At 45.2% G+C, this 16,934-nt stretch overlaps 6 protein-coding genes across 7 annotated transcripts; 4 read left to right on the forward strand and 2 right to left on the reverse strand.

The window, feature by feature from the left end:
• The first annotated feature begins 714 nt into the window (after window positions 1-714).
• On the forward strand, window positions 715-2,924 carry LOC131263378 (zinc metalloproteinase nas-4). Its single transcript, XM_058265572.1, has 3 exons — window positions 715-1,051; window positions 1,127-1,563; window positions 2,562-2,924. Exons 1-3 carry the CDS (start codon window positions 715-717, stop codon window positions 2,922-2,924), a joined length of 1,137 nt encoding a protein of 378 aa, XP_058121555.1.
• Window positions 2,925-3,035: 111 nt separating this feature from the next.
• Window positions 3,036-4,682, reverse strand: LOC131260632 (cilia- and flagella-associated protein 58). The gene has a single exon (XM_058262407.1). It carries the CDS (start codon window positions 4,680-4,682, stop codon window positions 3,036-3,038), a length of 1,647 nt encoding a protein of 548 aa, XP_058118390.1.
• A 252-nt stretch (window positions 4,683-4,934) lies between these two features.
• LOC131260691 (glutamate dehydrogenase, mitochondrial) lies at window positions 4,935-6,503 on the forward strand. Its single transcript, XM_058262488.1, has one exon. It carries the CDS (start codon window positions 4,935-4,937, stop codon window positions 6,501-6,503), a length of 1,569 nt encoding a protein of 522 aa, XP_058118471.1.
• A 284-nt stretch (window positions 6,504-6,787) lies between these two features.
• Window positions 6,788-9,566, reverse strand: LOC131260514 (cell division cycle protein 16 homolog). The gene is made up of 4 exons (XM_058262259.1): window positions 9,461-9,566; window positions 9,285-9,382; window positions 8,564-9,211; window positions 6,788-8,482 (listed from the first exon to the last, which is right to left on the reverse strand). Exons 2-4 carry the CDS (start codon window positions 9,372-9,374, stop codon window positions 6,908-6,910), a joined length of 2,313 nt encoding a protein of 770 aa, XP_058118242.1. The 5' UTR covers window positions 9,375-9,382; window positions 9,461-9,566; the 3' UTR covers window positions 6,788-6,907.
• Window positions 9,567-10,809: 1,243 nt separating this feature from the next.
• LOC131260582 (protein lin-9 homolog) lies at window positions 10,810-12,797 on the forward strand. The gene has a single exon (XM_058262350.1). The coding sequence runs from the start codon at window positions 10,927-10,929 to the stop codon at window positions 12,679-12,681; it is 1,755 nt and encodes a 584-aa protein (XP_058118333.1). The 5' UTR covers window positions 10,810-10,926; the 3' UTR covers window positions 12,682-12,797.
• Window positions 12,798-14,027: 1,230 nt separating this feature from the next.
• LOC131260665 (src substrate cortactin) lies at window positions 14,028-16,911 on the forward strand. Of its 2 annotated transcripts, XM_058262458.1 has the most exons (6): window positions 14,028-14,879; window positions 14,963-15,073; window positions 15,310-15,567; window positions 15,635-15,775; window positions 15,848-16,264; window positions 16,338-16,911. In XM_058262458.1, the coding sequence occupies exons 1-6, from the start codon at window positions 14,301-14,303 to the stop codon at window positions 16,416-16,418; spliced, it is 1,587 nt and encodes a 528-aa protein (XP_058118441.1). In that variant the 5' UTR covers window positions 14,028-14,300; the 3' UTR covers window positions 16,419-16,911. The 2 variants fall into 2 exon arrangements, with proteins under 2 accessions (XP_058118441.1, XP_058118450.1); XM_058262467.1 differs by lacking the exon at window positions 14,963-15,073.
• The last annotated feature ends 23 nt before the right edge of the window (window positions 16,912-16,934 follow it).

The raw sequence follows: 16,934 nt of genomic DNA on the forward strand, positions 1-16,934 counted from the left end.
GGGGGAAGATTCCTACCTTAGCTGCCATGTCATTCAGCCAAATCAAGTCCAAGGTCAAGGAAACATTCTTGCGGCAGCGACTGTCCTCCCGTAGGCATAATGCAAGGGGTTACAGGAATCGCCTTTTGATTGATCTATTTACACAACAGGTCGCTTCTTTACAGCCCCGTTGCAAGAGGGTACCGCGAGAACGCAATCGTCAAACGAACCGCAACCGTTCTTATCGGTCACGGAAAAGCGTGGTATCGAACCGCGGCGCAGAAGGTGGAAGAAAGGTAGAACCAGCAAACGTTGGGTGGTAGGGCAATGGCAGAACAGAACCAACCACCTTCACCCGGCCTGGCAGAACTGGAAACGCAAATTTGATTCATGCCATCCACCCACCTACCCAACCATTGGTAACGAAGCAACAAACAAATAACGACAAAAAAGAACGAACTAAAAGACAACCCATATGACCCATCAAGAACTTCCCCGTCAGCCCGTCGTTGGCCTTGGCGAAGTTGAAGGAGCACCAAGGGAGGTGAATATAAATAGAGACCCTTCGGCGAAAAGGTTTAATCAGTGTGCAACTGCTCCCGCAGCTCGTTCTATTTCCTACAAACCTCGACCGTGGAGGCGAAGAGATCACCTACGATCGTATACATAGTGTAAACCGTACATAGCCTTAACGCATTTCAACGATCGTATACATAGCCTTAACGCATTTCAACGATGACGATCTTCGCACGTCGCCTCACGTTTGCAACGATAGCACTGAGTTGCCTTGTTGTGGGAAGATCCTTGGCGAACGTGATCATGCGTGATGACGACGACATCGTGATCGACCTCTCACACCTTGGACCCGAACTGTACGGTGAACCGGACGAAGCGGTCGGTAAGCTGGTGGCCAACTTCAACCCGGCAACCGACGCCGGCAATGTGGAGGAGCTAGGCTCGTATGTCGAGGGCGATATGCTGATCGATCGTCCGGATGGACGCAACGGGCTGGCAGATACGGCCACACGTTGGCCAGGTGGTGCAGTGCCGTTCGTTATTTCCGGGGCTTTCAGTAAGTACCATCGCCAGTGCCATTTCCTCGAGCCAGACTAACCAGACTAAATACTTGCTTTACCTCTCCACACAGACGCCCAGGCAATGCAACTCATCGAGGACGCCATTGAACAGTACCATACGAAGACGTGCATTCGCTTCAGACCCCGCATGGGTGAGTGGAACTATGTCTCCTTCGAGAGCGACGGCAGTGGGTGCTGGTCCAGCGTGGGCATGATCGGTGGCAAACAGACGGTCAATCTGCAGATTCCTGGCTGCACCACGCTCGTCGGAACAGTGATGCACGAGATGATGCACGCGCTCGGCTTCCTGCACGAGCAGAACCGTGAGGACCGCGACTCCTATGTGCGGATTCGGACCGAAAATCTCAAGAAAGGTACGGAAAACAATTTCTCGAAAGCGAAGCCGGGCTCAACCAACAACTTGGGGGTAGAGTATGACTACCGCAGCATCATGCACTATTCGGCCAACGCGTTCTCTGTCAACGGAAAGCCCACGATCGAGGCGAAGGTAAGTGCGAGCAGGTGTTTTGCAGCGCCCATACACATAGGACACAATACTCGTCATCACGCGCGGATTCATACTCCATCGTCCTCACTTTTTTCGATTTTCACTCGTAGAAACAATTCGACGGTGAGATGGGCCAGCGGAAGGAGTTCAGTAGCAAGGATCTTGCCAAGATTAACCTCATGTACAATTGCAAGTAACGCGAACGGTGGGGCCTCGGGACTCGAACACATCCATCCATAGAACTAACCATATCCATCAATCCAACGAATCGGCCCCGGTCCTCCGATCGGGTGTTCCTCCGAATGTGCAGTTTTGTGTTAAAATAAAGCTCATTTCATCGTTCTAGCCGTCCTCTTGCAAGGAGACGGCTAAGAGGGAAGCAACTGCGTGTCGTCAATGTGTGCGTCAATCATCCCAACCTAACATGTCTCTAGCAGTCCTTTGGCTCTCGCCCCATCTTCCGCCCTGCACAAATGTGTCACATCTCGCGCCTTATCACATCAAACTGGATCACTTATTTCTAGCGCTCTGGTGCCAGTGACATGGGCCAACGAAGCGGATTCTCCACTAGCGATTTGGCAAAGCTGAACGCCATGTACGGGTGCAAGGGTACCAGCGGGGTGTCACCATCAACGGGCAGCGCCACGGGCAACGCCACACCACAGCGACCAGTGCGACCGTCCCGGCCTGCCGGTAACAATCGCCCCGGCAATGGAGCGCAGGTGGCGAGTGCCATCGTAAATTTCATCGGGTCCATCTTTGGCGAGGAAGACTCCAACAAAACCAGCAACGCTATTGAAGACGCACGTCGTTGAAAATGTTCCGTGTTCCGCAGGGAACGCTCAACTGATATCCACACTACCTCTGACGAGCGGACACGAACAAATCTTTCTCGTTTTTTTTATAAACACAAATAAAACTACTCATATCTCATAGAACACATTGCATGACTTTGAGCTGCGCGAGCTATAGTCTAACCATCCGATGAACATTTACAGAAACCTACAGGAAACGCTCAAATGGGTCAACGTGAAGGTTTTTCCTGGAACGACCTAGAGAAACTGAATCGTATGTACCGATGTAAGGACAACAAGGCAACTGGCAAGCCTGTCCAACCACGGCCTCCGACGGTTGGGGCAGTTGGACCTACCACCGGACCCGCAGGAGCAGGAGGCATCCCTTATTTCCCACCGTCAGGACCAGGACCGTACAACCCCTACTTCCCCCATAGTGGACCAATGGGACCAATGAGGCCAGCTGGCCCGATGGGGCCACCATACCCCTATGGACCAATGGGACCAGCACCGATCCCTCCGTATCCATATGGATATGGTCCAGGGTATGGCGTGTATCCAAAATAGGGAAGCATCCCAAAACGAAAATGACGAACCCATGTTAGTGACTCCCACATATCACTTTATACACGGCAGATACCAAAAGAGACTGTAAAACGAAGAACTTCCAGGGCTTTGTTATTGATATCTCTTATTTACCAACATCCGAGAACGGGGCAGTTTACACTGACTCAGTGTGTGAAGCCGGTAGAGCATCTCTGGAGCTGTACTCCGTTTCAGAACATTTTCCACCAGCTGGTCATACAGAACTGGAGCAACTATACGTTCGTCGTGTTGGTTTACGTCCTGACCCTCGGCGCATTCAGCACACTGTTGGCTTGCGTATAAACTTTCAACAGCGATGTCCCGTCCGTCCTCATTGTCAGCAACAGCCATTCGGATCATCGCCAACACTCTATGCTCTATTGCGGCGAGCGACATCTTCAAGTTGTCTTCTGTCATTCGAGATCGGTCGATACTGCTTGTCCCTGCCATAAGCAAAAGGATCTTCTCACGGCTGTAGCCAACCAGCGAAAGTGCGTGCTCAACTGTGGTCAGCTTTATTTCGAGACTTGCGCGTTGATGTGCTAGTTCTTTTTCCATCGCCACCGTTTGTTGCCCACGATCCTGTAACTGCTGTAAGTCTCGCTTCATCTTCTGAGCATCGGAACATCGTTTCCTCCGCTCAGCAGCCTGCAACCGTTCGCTGTCCAATTCGAGATCACGAGCGAGCTGGTTGGCTTCCTCGATTTTATCGTTTGTTACGTTAATGTACCTAAAAAGCGCCATGTACTTCTCTTGTTGCTTTTCGATTTCAAATAATACCTGCTGGATGGTCTCCACGTTCAACGAGTTCTTCGTATGATCGATAACTGCTCCATAGCGGTGAAGCTTATCTAGATGCTCTTGTTTGACTAGATCGCGCTTTCGAACCAGCAACGGATCTAGCGAGGCTACCGGACGATTCCAGCTTTTCGTACGAAGAAATTCGTTTGTACGCCGTGTTCCCACGATCTGTCGCTCTAGCTCCACCATTTCCTGCACACGGGAACGAGCTTCACGCTGCTGCTGCGTTTTGAGTGCCTCAACACGGTAGCACAGATCCTCCCCCTGGTTGAACGCCAACGTCGCGCGTTCGGTCATATCGTGCAGAAATTTGCGATTCCGATTCAACTGCTGCACGTACTCCATCCAAAGCATGTTGTACCGTTTCCTCTCGCCTAGCATGTCTTCGATATGCTGGCGAAACTTCCGATTTTCGGCATGCAGCTTTCCCTCGAGAGTTCGTGCATGATGAAGCCTGTCTTCCATCGCCTCCAGTTGCCTGTGAGATCTCACCAGTGCCTCCGCATAGTTGTAGTCGGAGGTAACGGCCTTAGAGGAATTGTCCAGCTCGAGGGAGGCACGATTGATTTGAGATTCCAATTCGTTCATATCGGTTGTGGCGCTCGCAATTTTCGACTGATAAGTTGCAACCTCATCCAGGAGGTGCAAAATTTGGCGCCGCGATGATTCCGCTTCCCGCCGGTGGACTGACGCATTGGAAATCTTCAACGACAGCTCTTTAGCGGCTTTTTCTTGTTCAAGCGGAACCAAACGCTTGTTCAGACATCGTATCTGGTACGCTTCGGCTGTTGCACTCGGCTTGACGGCATCTAGTTTGAGGATGCGATACTTCCAACGTATAATTTCGGCAGTTTCACGTCGCTTTCGCTCAATGCGTTCCTTTGCAGTGAGATTTTCGGCTGCATCGAAAAATACGGGCAATGCTGTCAACTCCGCCATCACGAGAGCAACCCCAATCGCTGCGTACGACACAAGCTTCAAATTCCAAATAGCGCTGACTACTACGACAGCTCGTTGAGGTCCTCTTGCGTTGTATCAGAATGGTAGTGAATTGAATGATCATAAGAAACATAATTAGATCTAGTAGATCTTAGGAACCATTGGGATCTTCCAAAGCTGCGGAAAGTTAGTTGCAGTTGCCATTTTGCTGGAAACCATCGTCTGTCTGTCTTTCTTTCTTGAATCGAGAAGATGCTACGTTACGTGGGGTTTTTGAAGAGTTTTCGTCGCTCGGCTCATACCATTCCGAAGCATCTTGAGAGCATTCCCACCGACAAGGATCCACCATTTTCCAAGATGGTAGAATACTGTTTCCACAAAGCGTGTGTCGTTCTCGAGCCCAGGCTGATCGAATCCATGCACAAATACCCGCTGATGAGTCCCGAGAATAGAGCTCACCGAGTCCAGGCAATCCTTGGCATCATATCGAGCAACGCAAGTACGCTAGAGTTTCGATTTCCCTTCATCCGCGATAGCGGACAGTACGAAATGGTGACTGCGTTCCGATCGCATCACTGTCTGCATCGGCTACCGGTGAAGGGAGGTATCCGGTACTCGTTGGATGTGTGTAAGGACGAAGTGGAAGCACTCTCTGCCTTGATGACGTTCAAGTGTGCCTGCGTGAATGTTCCGTTCGGCGGTGCCAAGGGCGGAATCATCATCGATCCGGCAAAGTATAGTGAGAAAGAGCTGCAAAGCGTCACTCGGCGCTACACGGTGGAGTTGGCGAAGAAGAACTTTATCGGACCGGGCATCGATGTGCCGGCACCTGACATGGGTACTACATCGCGGGAAATGTCCTGGATAGCGGACCAGTATGGAAAGACCTTCGGCCATCGCGATATCAACACAATGGCCGTTGTTACGGGGAAACCGTTAAACCAGGGCGGCGTCCGAGGTCGCACCGAAGCCACAGGAAAGGGGGTCTATCTAGCGACCACATGTTTTACGCGTGAAGCCGGCTGGATGCGAGAAGTGGGTCTCGAACCGGGGTTAGAAGGAAAAACAGTAATCGTCCAGGGTTTCGGAAACGTCGGACAGCATGCAGCAGAACACTTTCACAAAGCAGGCTGTAAGATAGTCGGAATTATCGAAAAGGATGTCTCACTGCATTGCACATCGGGCATCGATATCATCGCACTCGGACGATATAAGGCCCAGCAGAAAACTATCAAAGGATTCCCGAAGGCGAACGAATTCAACGGGGATCTCATGCTGGAGGATTGCGACATTCTCATTCCGGCCGCGATGGAAAAAACAATTACCTCAGAGAACGCGAAGAAGATAAAAGCGAAGATCGTTGCCGAAGGTGCGAACGGTCCCACCACTCCGGCAGCGGACAAGATACTCCAGGACCGACGTGTCCTTGTCATACCGGATCTTTTCTGCAATGCTGGGGGCGTAACGGCATCCTACTTCGAATACTTGAAGAATATTAATCATATTTCGTTTGGTAAGCTTTCCTTCCGCCACGAATCACAAAATCTGCGTGAAGTACTCGCCTCAGTGCAGGAATCGTTGCGTAGTGCCGGTGTGTGCGTTACCATTTCGCCCAGCAAACATCTAAAGCATTACTTTGACCATGCAAGTGAGGCGGACGTGGTAACGTCCGGACTGCAGTTCGTAATGGAAACGGCCGCGAAGGGTATCATGAGTGTAGCCTCGCAGCACCAACTTTGCTTGGACGTTCGTACGGCGGCGTACATCTGGTCGGTGGAAAAGATATTCAAATCGTACGAAGAAGCTGGATTGTCGATGTAAGAATCTGATAGCATTTGTTTCGGGCCTTAAGCATTTTGCAACACATTATTCATTGTAACGACGGCAAAGATAAATCCTAAAATATAAAAAGTAGTAGGTTTAGTTTTGTTTGTCCTTGTATACAACAAACCATTTCTTTTTAAAACATCAGGTACACGAAATGAGAACTGAAATACGTTTAGTAATTATTGAAGAGGGTGGCGATAACGACCACTTTTGGATGGCTGTTATGGATATCCTTAAAGATTAAATAGAATTTGTCATGTTTAAAATAAACCCCATGTATTTTGATTGTTTCGATGGTGAACATGGGATCTTTATTGAAATCACAAAACTAACAGTACAGAGATTTTGTGTCTCCCTTGAGCTGAGCGACAGATGGAATTTCACCAATCGACTACCATCTAGATATCGATACTCATATCATCAGCACTAGTGTCGCTCATTGGAGGAGTTTTGTTGTACCAGTCGTCAAAGTTCAACTGCATACGTAACGTTGGCCGACTTGTTCCATGAGCATCATCGTTGGCACTGTTTGCACTACCCATATCCCGTTCCGTGGAAGGGTCATCGACGAGATTTTCGTCACCCTTCGGTTCCTCTGCTTCATCAATATTTGGTGCGTCAACATCAACCTCAACGTCATCCACCGAGTAGAATGGAAGTGACTGCTCCTCTGCCAAGTCCTCTATGGCGTATTTTAATATAGTAGTTGTGAATACATCGTCTCGCTTGAGGGATAAGCTCTTGTGGAAAGCATCAACGGCTAATGTTAACTCTCCCATCAAGGCGTGAACAAACCCTATAGCCGTGTAAGTTACGGCATTCTGGGGTTTCAATGAGAGGGCCCATTGGTGAAATTCTAGCGCTTCCTCATACTTTTTATTCTTGCGACAGCAGTGTCCCAGATTGTTGATTAGAGGTTCCCATCGAGCGGTAATCTGTTCGTTGTTCTGCTTCGCCATGGTGCGTACCATATCCAGCGTGCTACGAAATATCTCCTCTGCGCTCTCGTATTGCTCGTAGTCAAACTTAATCACACCTAGTTCATGCAGTACGAACACATCGAGCGGTGCGATCGACATTGCCTGGTAGAAAAACTTCTCCGCCATTTCCGGATTCTTCGTCAGTCCACACTCTACCCCGATATACAGCAACGGCAGATGGCATCCGCGCATTAGCTGCGTGGCCTTAAAGTAAGCTGCCATCGCTTGGTCGTGTTCGTTCTCCTTCGCGAACGAATGGCCGTAGGCTAGCCAGGCCGGACTGTACAGACGATCGAGTGAAGTTGCCTTGGAGAGGTAGCGCCTTGCGGGATCGCTCTTTCCGATTATATCATAGTAGCATCCCACGGCGTACCATGCAATTGCATCATCCGGATGGAAGTCGACCAACTTGTGAGCGACGTAAAACATTCGGTTGAAATTTTTCATTTCTGCCAAGCAACCGATCTGTACCGTTAATGAACGCTTGTGGTACGGATCTCGTTTCAATATTTCTTCTAGAATTTTCATACACTGACGGTAGTCGCAGTTGTAAAAGTATTTCTCCGCACGAGCAATCATCAAATCGATACTAAGCTCTAGCTTACTCATGGATTGCGCCAACGTGAGAACGGACGAGGAGCCTGGTGTAACCGGTGGGCGATGGATCCGGAACGAAGTTTCCTGACGGGAGCAATTGGGCCCACCAGAACTAAGTATCGTCGACCCTGCCGAAACACTCGTCCCAAGAAGTGAAGCCTTGGTCAATGAAGTATGTATCAGATACGAAGGTGTGGTTTTAAGATCCTGGAGCAATTTGTTCGCCGGTGACATGATCTGTGGATGCTTTGATCTTTGCCGTACCGCCGGAGATAGGTACTTGGAGACTGAAGGCTTTTGAGTTTCATTATTTTTGCTGTTTTTCATTTTCTCTTTAATCTCGTGCCACAAGCTGGTATTCATGGATGGCACGGGCGGATGTTCCAGGTTCGGATTCTGAGAAAGGATTTTATGAAATGAAAATAGTGACAACATGAACTGTAGGAACATTCAAACGATAAATTACTGTATACTTACCGGCGCTATCGATTCGTAGTATTTCTTCAATTTACTTTCGTATAGTCGCTTCATAATTTTCTTCTCCGATTCCGTGCATTGCTGTGCCATTGGAATGTGTTGTATAAGCTCCTTCTCCTCCCAGGCCATCAACATATCATGCTGCACAAGTGCATCAAGCGCTTCTGTGCAGTGAACGGATTTGTGCAGTGCCTGCACATAACAATCCATTGCAAGGACACGATTATCCATGGCTTCAAGTACTTTTCCCTTCAGAAAATAGACTGATGCAAGAATATCATTTTTATACGAATCTTCACAAATGCTACCATCATTGCTTTCATGTGCCACAGATTCGTCTTTGATTTTGATTGATTCATTTTCTTCGCCACGCCCGCCGGTCATTGCTAGTGGTAGCTTTTCGCAGTCGACCGAGTTAAGAATAGTCAGTGCAGACTGGAACTCTTTTGCCTCGGTCAAACATTCCGCTACCAAATAGTGGCAGAGTAGGTTCGTTTTCTCCAGCCCCCTGCTGCGAATGGTATAAGCTGCTCGATGAAACTGGCGCAACAAAAACATACACTGGGCTTCCCAGTACACGTCAAGAGGGTCATTATTACTGAGGACAGTTACTTTTTCGGCCCAAAATAATGCCGTTTGATAACGGCGCTGAAATGGTAAAGAACATGTTCAATGAAACCTCATCACATTCGTAAATAGAAAGTGAAGAAAGTATACTTACCAAATCAACAAAATTTTTCACCAACTTTCTATAACAATCAACATCAACTAGCTCTTGTTGCTCCATGCCGCGTTGTGTATCCGTCCTCATTGCGTGTCCTGTGGAACAATAGCACTACTTTGAATACTTTTCTGATGGTAAAATTGCATACTTATGTTTTTTTAAATATGTCTTACCTTTGATTGCTAGAAATGTTCTGCTCAATCTGTTTACTTCGCCAACTTTTACGCGGACTATTGAACTCAAGATTACTGGACCAAAGCTATATTTGCTTTCTTCAAAACCAGCGCAGGTCTAGTCATTTTGATTCATTTTATTCCGTTAACTAATCTTTTTCTCTTTGGAACACTTGGGTTTTAAACATATGATGGTATTTTAATTGGGAGGACGAAAACGACAGCAACTGTCAGATTTCTCGACGCGGTCCCATACAAAAGGTAAACAACACCTTTGAAAAAAGCAAAAAAATGGCTAGCCGCGTCGTTTCGTTTCCGCGCATCGTCTCGACACGTAGGTGGCGTCGTTTTGGATCGTCAAGACGGCCAGCCATTGGGCATTCTACTGTATTTCTTTGTCAAAAGTAGGTTCCAGGAATTTTTCTAGAGCGTAACTTGCAAATCGCGCAAAAACTCAATCTATGACCAATAAACCATTCTACCCAGCGTTCGATTTGAGTAAACTTAAAGCAATTACATTGTCTCTAGATCGACTAGTTATGTGACTAATTCGACTCAAATCATTGTGACTCGATTCAAACAGTTTCAAGTCAAAATCGAATCAAATCAAGTCCCAAACCAATCAAATCTGATTCGAATAATTGAGGGTATCACGATTGGGAGCGCGGAAACGACAAACTTCTCGACGCTGGCCCATACAAAAGGTAAACAACACTTTGAAAAAAGAGAAAAAATGGCTGGCCGTCTCGACGATCCAAAACGACGCCACCTACGTGTCGAGAAGATGCGCGGATACGAAACGACGCGCGTCGTTATCGTCGAGCAGTTTCAAGTACCTCCTGGTCGATGGATCTCTATAGACCGTATGTTTCCGAGGCATATGTGGCTTCTATAGATCTTGGTATTTACATGATAATTCAGGATGCACTTTTCATATCAACGTTGTATTTTGACAAGTCACTTTGATTTATTTAGCCATTTAGCCATAGTATAAAACACACCAATAACTCGATCGTTTTGAAAATTGATTAAAAATCAAAGTGCTCGAAAATTGTTGAAAACTATATATTTATATACCTTGGAATACTTGTATAAATACCCAGGTTGCTATTCGAGCAAATAAGCGGAAACTTTCGAGCAATAACGCGGAACTGGATCATAATACTCTCAAATAATTGAATCAAATCTTTAGAATCCGTCAAATGGGATACAAATCTTTAGGATCTGTCAGATGGGTTTCGAATCTTTAGAATCCGTCCAGGGATCGAATCTTCAAATCTTCCGAATCCCGATTCTGCCAACACTACTGCGATGGCATCTGTCAGATTTCGACCGTTCAATGACTCAATAACAACGCCGTGGTGAAAAAGCATCCTTCGTGATTAAAATTCAACGAATATCGAATAAAAAGTATCAAGTTTCGTTTCCCAATCGGTATTTAAAGTTCCATTAAAACTGTGGAGACGATGGAGAGTGAAAGTTCGCCACCACCAACCTTCTGGCCAGCAGCACTCGGGTTGCATCCAGTGGGAACAAAGTTTCCCATCAAAACATCAAGCGCACCACCCATGCAGGCATTGAATGCTCGAGGAAGGCCAGCACGAATACGTAAAAAGAATCGATTGTTCTACGACGATGATATCGTCAACGATAAGGTGCCATCGACGCGAGCTACTCCGAAGAAAACTCCAGGACCGATAAAAAAACCTATGAGCTGTACCAAGGCTACCCCACAAACTACACCACGCAGTGAGTTGTCGATGACCCCCCAGAAGCTGATGCCGCGCTCCGTTTTCAAAAAGAAATATTCCTCTCGCTACGCAAATCTCAAGCAAAGCGGTAGAAAACGTAAAACCGACATCGATGATACAAATCATAATCCCATGAAAGTGGTCAATCCGATGTCGTTATTGGACAAAAAGTGGAACCATAGCCTCGGGCTGCAGTTTAAAAACTTTCTTATACTTCCCAAAGCGCACAGATTTTGCTACTACGAGTTCTTCTACAGTGACATCGATCGCCACATTTTTGGAACACCGAACGAATTTCAGCAATTATTGCGAAAGCACTATCCACACCTTGAAGCTAACAATCTCACACGTGCAGAGTGGCGTAAAATTCGATCATCCTTTGGCAAACCGAGAATTTTCTCTCCCGCATTTGTAGCACAGGAGCGGATGGAACTTGCTCGAAAGCGTGAGAAAATACGCATTCTGCAAGCCAACAGTATGGGAGACATATCATTTATGGAAGGCTTGCCCAATAATATTCCGAAGTTGATACCGCCCGGAACGAAAGTAACTGCACGATTGCGAACCCCGTACGATGGTGTATTCAATGGAACGGCGGAGAACTACATTCCCGAATCCAGAAGCTACGTGGTTGTATTCGAGAGATTGGGTGGAGATTCTCGATTGATTCCTGACATCGAGGTCTTTTCTAGCGAACCGAAGCTGCCGATGATCAAGGTAAACAGCATTACAAAGGATTACCGTGTAGCTTTTCAAGACGCATCCTTTTATCTTGTCTCGCCGAATGCGAAATCGCCGAGAAAGCATAGAGATCCGTTGCTGAGTGGAGAAAGCGCGCATAAATCAAGCGTTAAAAAAGAGGGTAACGCCACAAACATCGGAGGTTATCCTGTGAAGTATCTAGAACTGATAGTACGCACGAAAAAGACACTTTCCGCAAAACAGATGAAGTTACTACGTTTGCAAAATATCACATCTGAAGCACAGATATACAAATCCTACGACAACCCACTGCCAGATGAGTTCAAAAAGCGCTATGCAATGTTGCTGGTTGCCATCGACAAGCTGAATCGTGACCTCGAAGAGCAACTGAAGCAATTACGAGAGTATTCCGGCACGTTGACGCAAGATCCGGAAATGTTGGCAATGATTACTCCGAGCTACCAGCGGGAACATTCGCGCGAAAAGGCAGAACAGATTTTTGAAAAGAACAACAACGGCAGCGTGAAGAACGAGCACATAGCCAATTTAATTAAACACCTCACCACCATCATGTATCTTGCATCGAATGTGAATAAGAACGGAAAAGATGCACTCAGCATTATGGCCTTGAAAGGAACGATTGTTGAAACGAGGGAACTTCTAGAGCCAGGAAATGTGGGAGCGTTCAACAGAAATGTCGTCAAGTACGTGAACTACATCGATTGCAACCCCGGACCATCAAAAGTAATAAAAAACGAGGGGCCATAATTTTCAAAACATGCAATTTTAGAAATAGGAGATTTCTTTTAATGTTAAACAGCAGTTATGTACAGAAAAGCTTAAAAGATCGATTTGTATTAGCAGTTTTACCGTGCGTAATCATTAGATTGGTTTTAATAAAGAGTAATAAACACAAACTTGTACATTTTACTTATATGTATGCGAATTATCTTGTAGGGAATTTGATAACGATTTGTGGTAAATCTGGTGTTGGCAGGTGTTGGTCAATCGGTGTGAATGAGGAGTGAAAAAGAGATAAACCATAAAATACGGGAATCATTAACAACTGTTTATACCATTGCTTCTCACACCTATCGTTTGTTCAAACAGCACTGAAGTAGTACTATAGTTACTAAAGTTAAAGCCGTGTGATTGAATATGGGAGATTAAATTCGAATAGTTTTTACACGAAATGCAAGCAGGCCTGAATATGGAAATAATGAGCAGAAAGGTTAAAAATAGTCTCAGTAAAGTACAATTTACTAAATTCTATAGATCGTTGTTTATCTACAACAATATTTGAAAATTCAAAACTTGTTCAAAATGAGTAAAAAATAATCGGTATCAGTAAAACCTAGTAAACTAGTTTTGAGGTGGAGTAGGAAAAGTATTTACGTAATCCATGAGGAAGCCAATTATCAGCTGGTCAACAGTTCATTATAATATTATATTATTCGAAAATAAAACAAGTTAGAAGCAATAACATAAGCCTCAAGAATACAGACCGACAGGGATCCGGCATTGAATTCAAAGCATTAATGCCTGACATTGAAACATTCGATTTCATTTATAATATTGAACTCATTCCACACAAAGGAGTTCTTCCCATCTAAATAACATACTTAAATATATGAATATAGTATATGCGCAATGAATAAGCTTAAACATTTGCTCCAAATTTACAAAATCATCGCCGATATTGACGATTCCATGCATGTGGCTGGTTATTTTTAAGATGGCGACCGGTTTTTGATGCTCCTACAAGCTTTGTTTGCGATTGTTGCCCCAGTCCATGCAAGCGAGAGGTCTGTTCACATTTATGTTATCCTCTGCTATTGTTTTGACAATAAAGTCAGTAATTAATTTATTAACATAGTAATGACTAAATTGTAATTACTAAAACTCAATAATCTTCTATAAAAGTCCTTTTTGGAACGGTAGATCTTATGTTTTTCTTCAGCAATCGTTAGCCATAAAAGAATTGAATTTCTGCTGTACGTGTTAAACCTGGTTCGCCCATAGACCCTGGGTTGCATTTCTATGATTGTCGGCAACCGTCAATGTAATGCCAAAAAAATGGTTTTGGTTTACCTGCAGTTCCGCATAACGATCACTGTAAACTGCCAACAAATCCACCGTTCTGGATTGTTGATGTGCTTGAGGCAAAGCAAAAATTTGCTTCCCCATAACATTTGTGTGTTCAGTCCGTTAGTGCAAGCTTTGCGGGTGCGTGACAGTTATTTGTAAGTCATCGTCAAAAGGTGAGTCAGCATCAAGCCAAGGAAAGATAAGAAATCAACCGAGACCACCGCCCTGCATATCAGTTCAGCAGAAATATTATAATCTGCATTGTTCAGAACCGGTGTTGCGTGGAACCCTCTTCCGTTATGTGGAAATCTACAGCAGGGCGTGACATCGATGCCAACATTGTTGGCCAGAGTGCTGAGGATGATGACTGGGAAACGGATCCAGATTTTGTTAACGATGTCAGCGAACAGGAACAGCGGTGGGGCTCGAAAACAATCGAAGGTAGTGGCCGGAATGCTGCGGCAATCGATATGCAACAGTTACGAGAGGAAACGGAGAAGGCCGATGCTGATAAGAAGCGTAAAGATGGCCCGAAAGCGTCGCACGGGTACGGAGGCAAGTTTGGTGTAGAAAAAGATCGCATGGACAAATCTGCCGTTGGACACGAGCACATTGAAAAGGTGGAGAAGCACGCTTCGCAAAAAGATTACGCCTCGGGATTCGGGGGAAAGTTTGGTGTGCAGAAGGATCGTGTCGATAAATCGGCGCACGGTTGGGATCACGTTGAGAAGGTAGATAAACACGAATCGCAGAAGGATTACAAAACGGGCTTCGGTGGGAAATTTGGTGTACAGCAAGATCGTCAGGATAAATCCGCCGTCGGCTGGGATCATATGGAAGCGCCACAAAAACACGAAAGTCAGCTAGATCACAAAGTGGTAAGTTTATGTTCATGTAGACATAAGAGAGAATAACTAGACTCCCAGGGAATTCCCTAATCGTGCCGATTTTTGCCCGATAGGGCTTCGGAGGGAAATTTGGCGTTCAGACCGATCGAAAGGACAAGTCGGCCTTTGGCTGGGACCATGTTGAGAAACCACAAATGCACGAAAGCCAACTCGATCATAAAATAGTGAGTAATTTGTTGTGTGTTTTACCAGAAGGACGTGGTGAATTTTTGGTTTTGGAAAACGGCTTCATTCTGGTGCTTTTTTGGTGTTGGGTTTTTGTTTCTGGTGAAGGCTTTTGCAATCTAGATAATTTTCAAATGCTACTCTATGTAGTACGTTACATCGCTGCAATGGTGCTGACAATTTTTGTGCTGTTCCTATGTGTCAACTCATATTTTATCTATTTTTATTCTTTTAGGGATTTGGAGGCAAATTTGGTGTTCAGAATGATCGAATGGATAAATCGGCTGTTGGGTTCCAGGAACAAGACAAAATTGGTACCAACTACACTAAGGTAAAACCTGACATAGGATCCGCCAAACCGTCTAATCTAAGGGCGAAATTTGAAAACTTTGCTGCAACTGCTGAGGAAGAAGCTCGAAAGCGTGCGGAAGAGCAAAAACGGCTAAGGGAGGAGAAGGATCGCAAGGATCGCGAAGAGGCGGCGAAACGAGTGGTGTGTAATCGAATGAGTATCGTTTTTCTTGCAATTGTTAACGGATAACCTACTTGATCGTTTCTAGAATTATTCCTCTGAATCAACAGAACCGAAAAAACCTGAACGCAAGGGTCCAATCAACACCGGAAGAGAAACTGGGGTCAGCAATGCAATAAGTAACTTTAACAAACCACAAGAAATTCCTCCTACGGATTCATCAACGAGGGTGAGTTTGATACGATATGCTGTCAGAAGTAAGCTCAACGTTACGTTTTTATCTTTCTTTTATTTTACACAGAAAGATCCAATTACGTTGCCGAAAACCGAAGAACCACGTAAACTGGTTCAACCGGATGTTATTCCTACAGCTGTTACTCCAACCGCTGTGACTAATGTAGAGGAACAAAAATATGAACACGAATCGGAAGTACAATCCACAAATGAACCAGCGCCAATTGCTCGTACGTCATACAGCTCAGCAACGGCTTCAGAGCCGGTATCGGAACCAGTAACGATTGCTAAAGCTACAGTATATGAAGAGCCCGCTCAAACTACACATCAAGCTGCGGTGGATGTAGAGCCGGAAGAAGTGGAAGAATTTATACCTTCTCCCGACAATCCTGGTATTCAAGCGATAGCGTTGTACGATTATCAGGCCGCAGCAGATGATGAAATTTCTTTCGATCCTGATGATAAGATAACACATATCGAAATGGTTAGTTTGTATCTTTTCTGTTTCTGTTCTGATATTTGATCCATGAAATTTTATCCCCTTTTTTCTCTTCTAGATTGACGAAGGCTGGTGGAGAGGTTGGTGCAACAACAAGTATGGACTGTTTCCAGCTAACTACGTGCAATTGTTGCAATGAACATATGAAAATTATGTTCTTTGTTCAGCTCAAAAGTGCAATTTTGCATGGTTGCATTCTTATTTTTGGCATTTATGCATTTCCTTTTATCTTGACTAACCTTTTTCGTGTAAAGTAGGGAAGTATGAATTCCTTATAATTTTGATGGAAAGATTTTTTTTTCTATAACATGGAATTATAACTACTGCTATTACTGGTTTTTGGTAAAAGACAGTTTTTCCGGATGTGTGGTTTCCTGGAAGCAAGTTTACATTTTTACTAATTTGACAAAATACACTAAAATATCCGCACATGACGAGAAGGCCAAACATTTTAACGAAACTCTTCAGCATTTTATTCATTAATTGCATTAACTGTTCTTGTTAGTCCAAATCCACCTTGAATCGACGTAGTCGTGCCCATAATAGTTATTTCAATATCGTAGAGATAGGTCAATGCTGTTCGTAAGAAAATCTAATTATAAACGAATAAATAAAACGAAGATTATATATGCTGCAAATGTTTAATTCGTTTTTT

Source organism: Anopheles coustani, chromosome 3, assembly GCF_943734705.1.
Source record: "Anopheles coustani chromosome 3, idAnoCousDA_361_x.2, whole genome shotgun sequence".
Taxonomy (NCBI): domain Eukaryota; kingdom Metazoa; phylum Arthropoda; class Insecta; order Diptera; family Culicidae; genus Anopheles; species Anopheles coustani.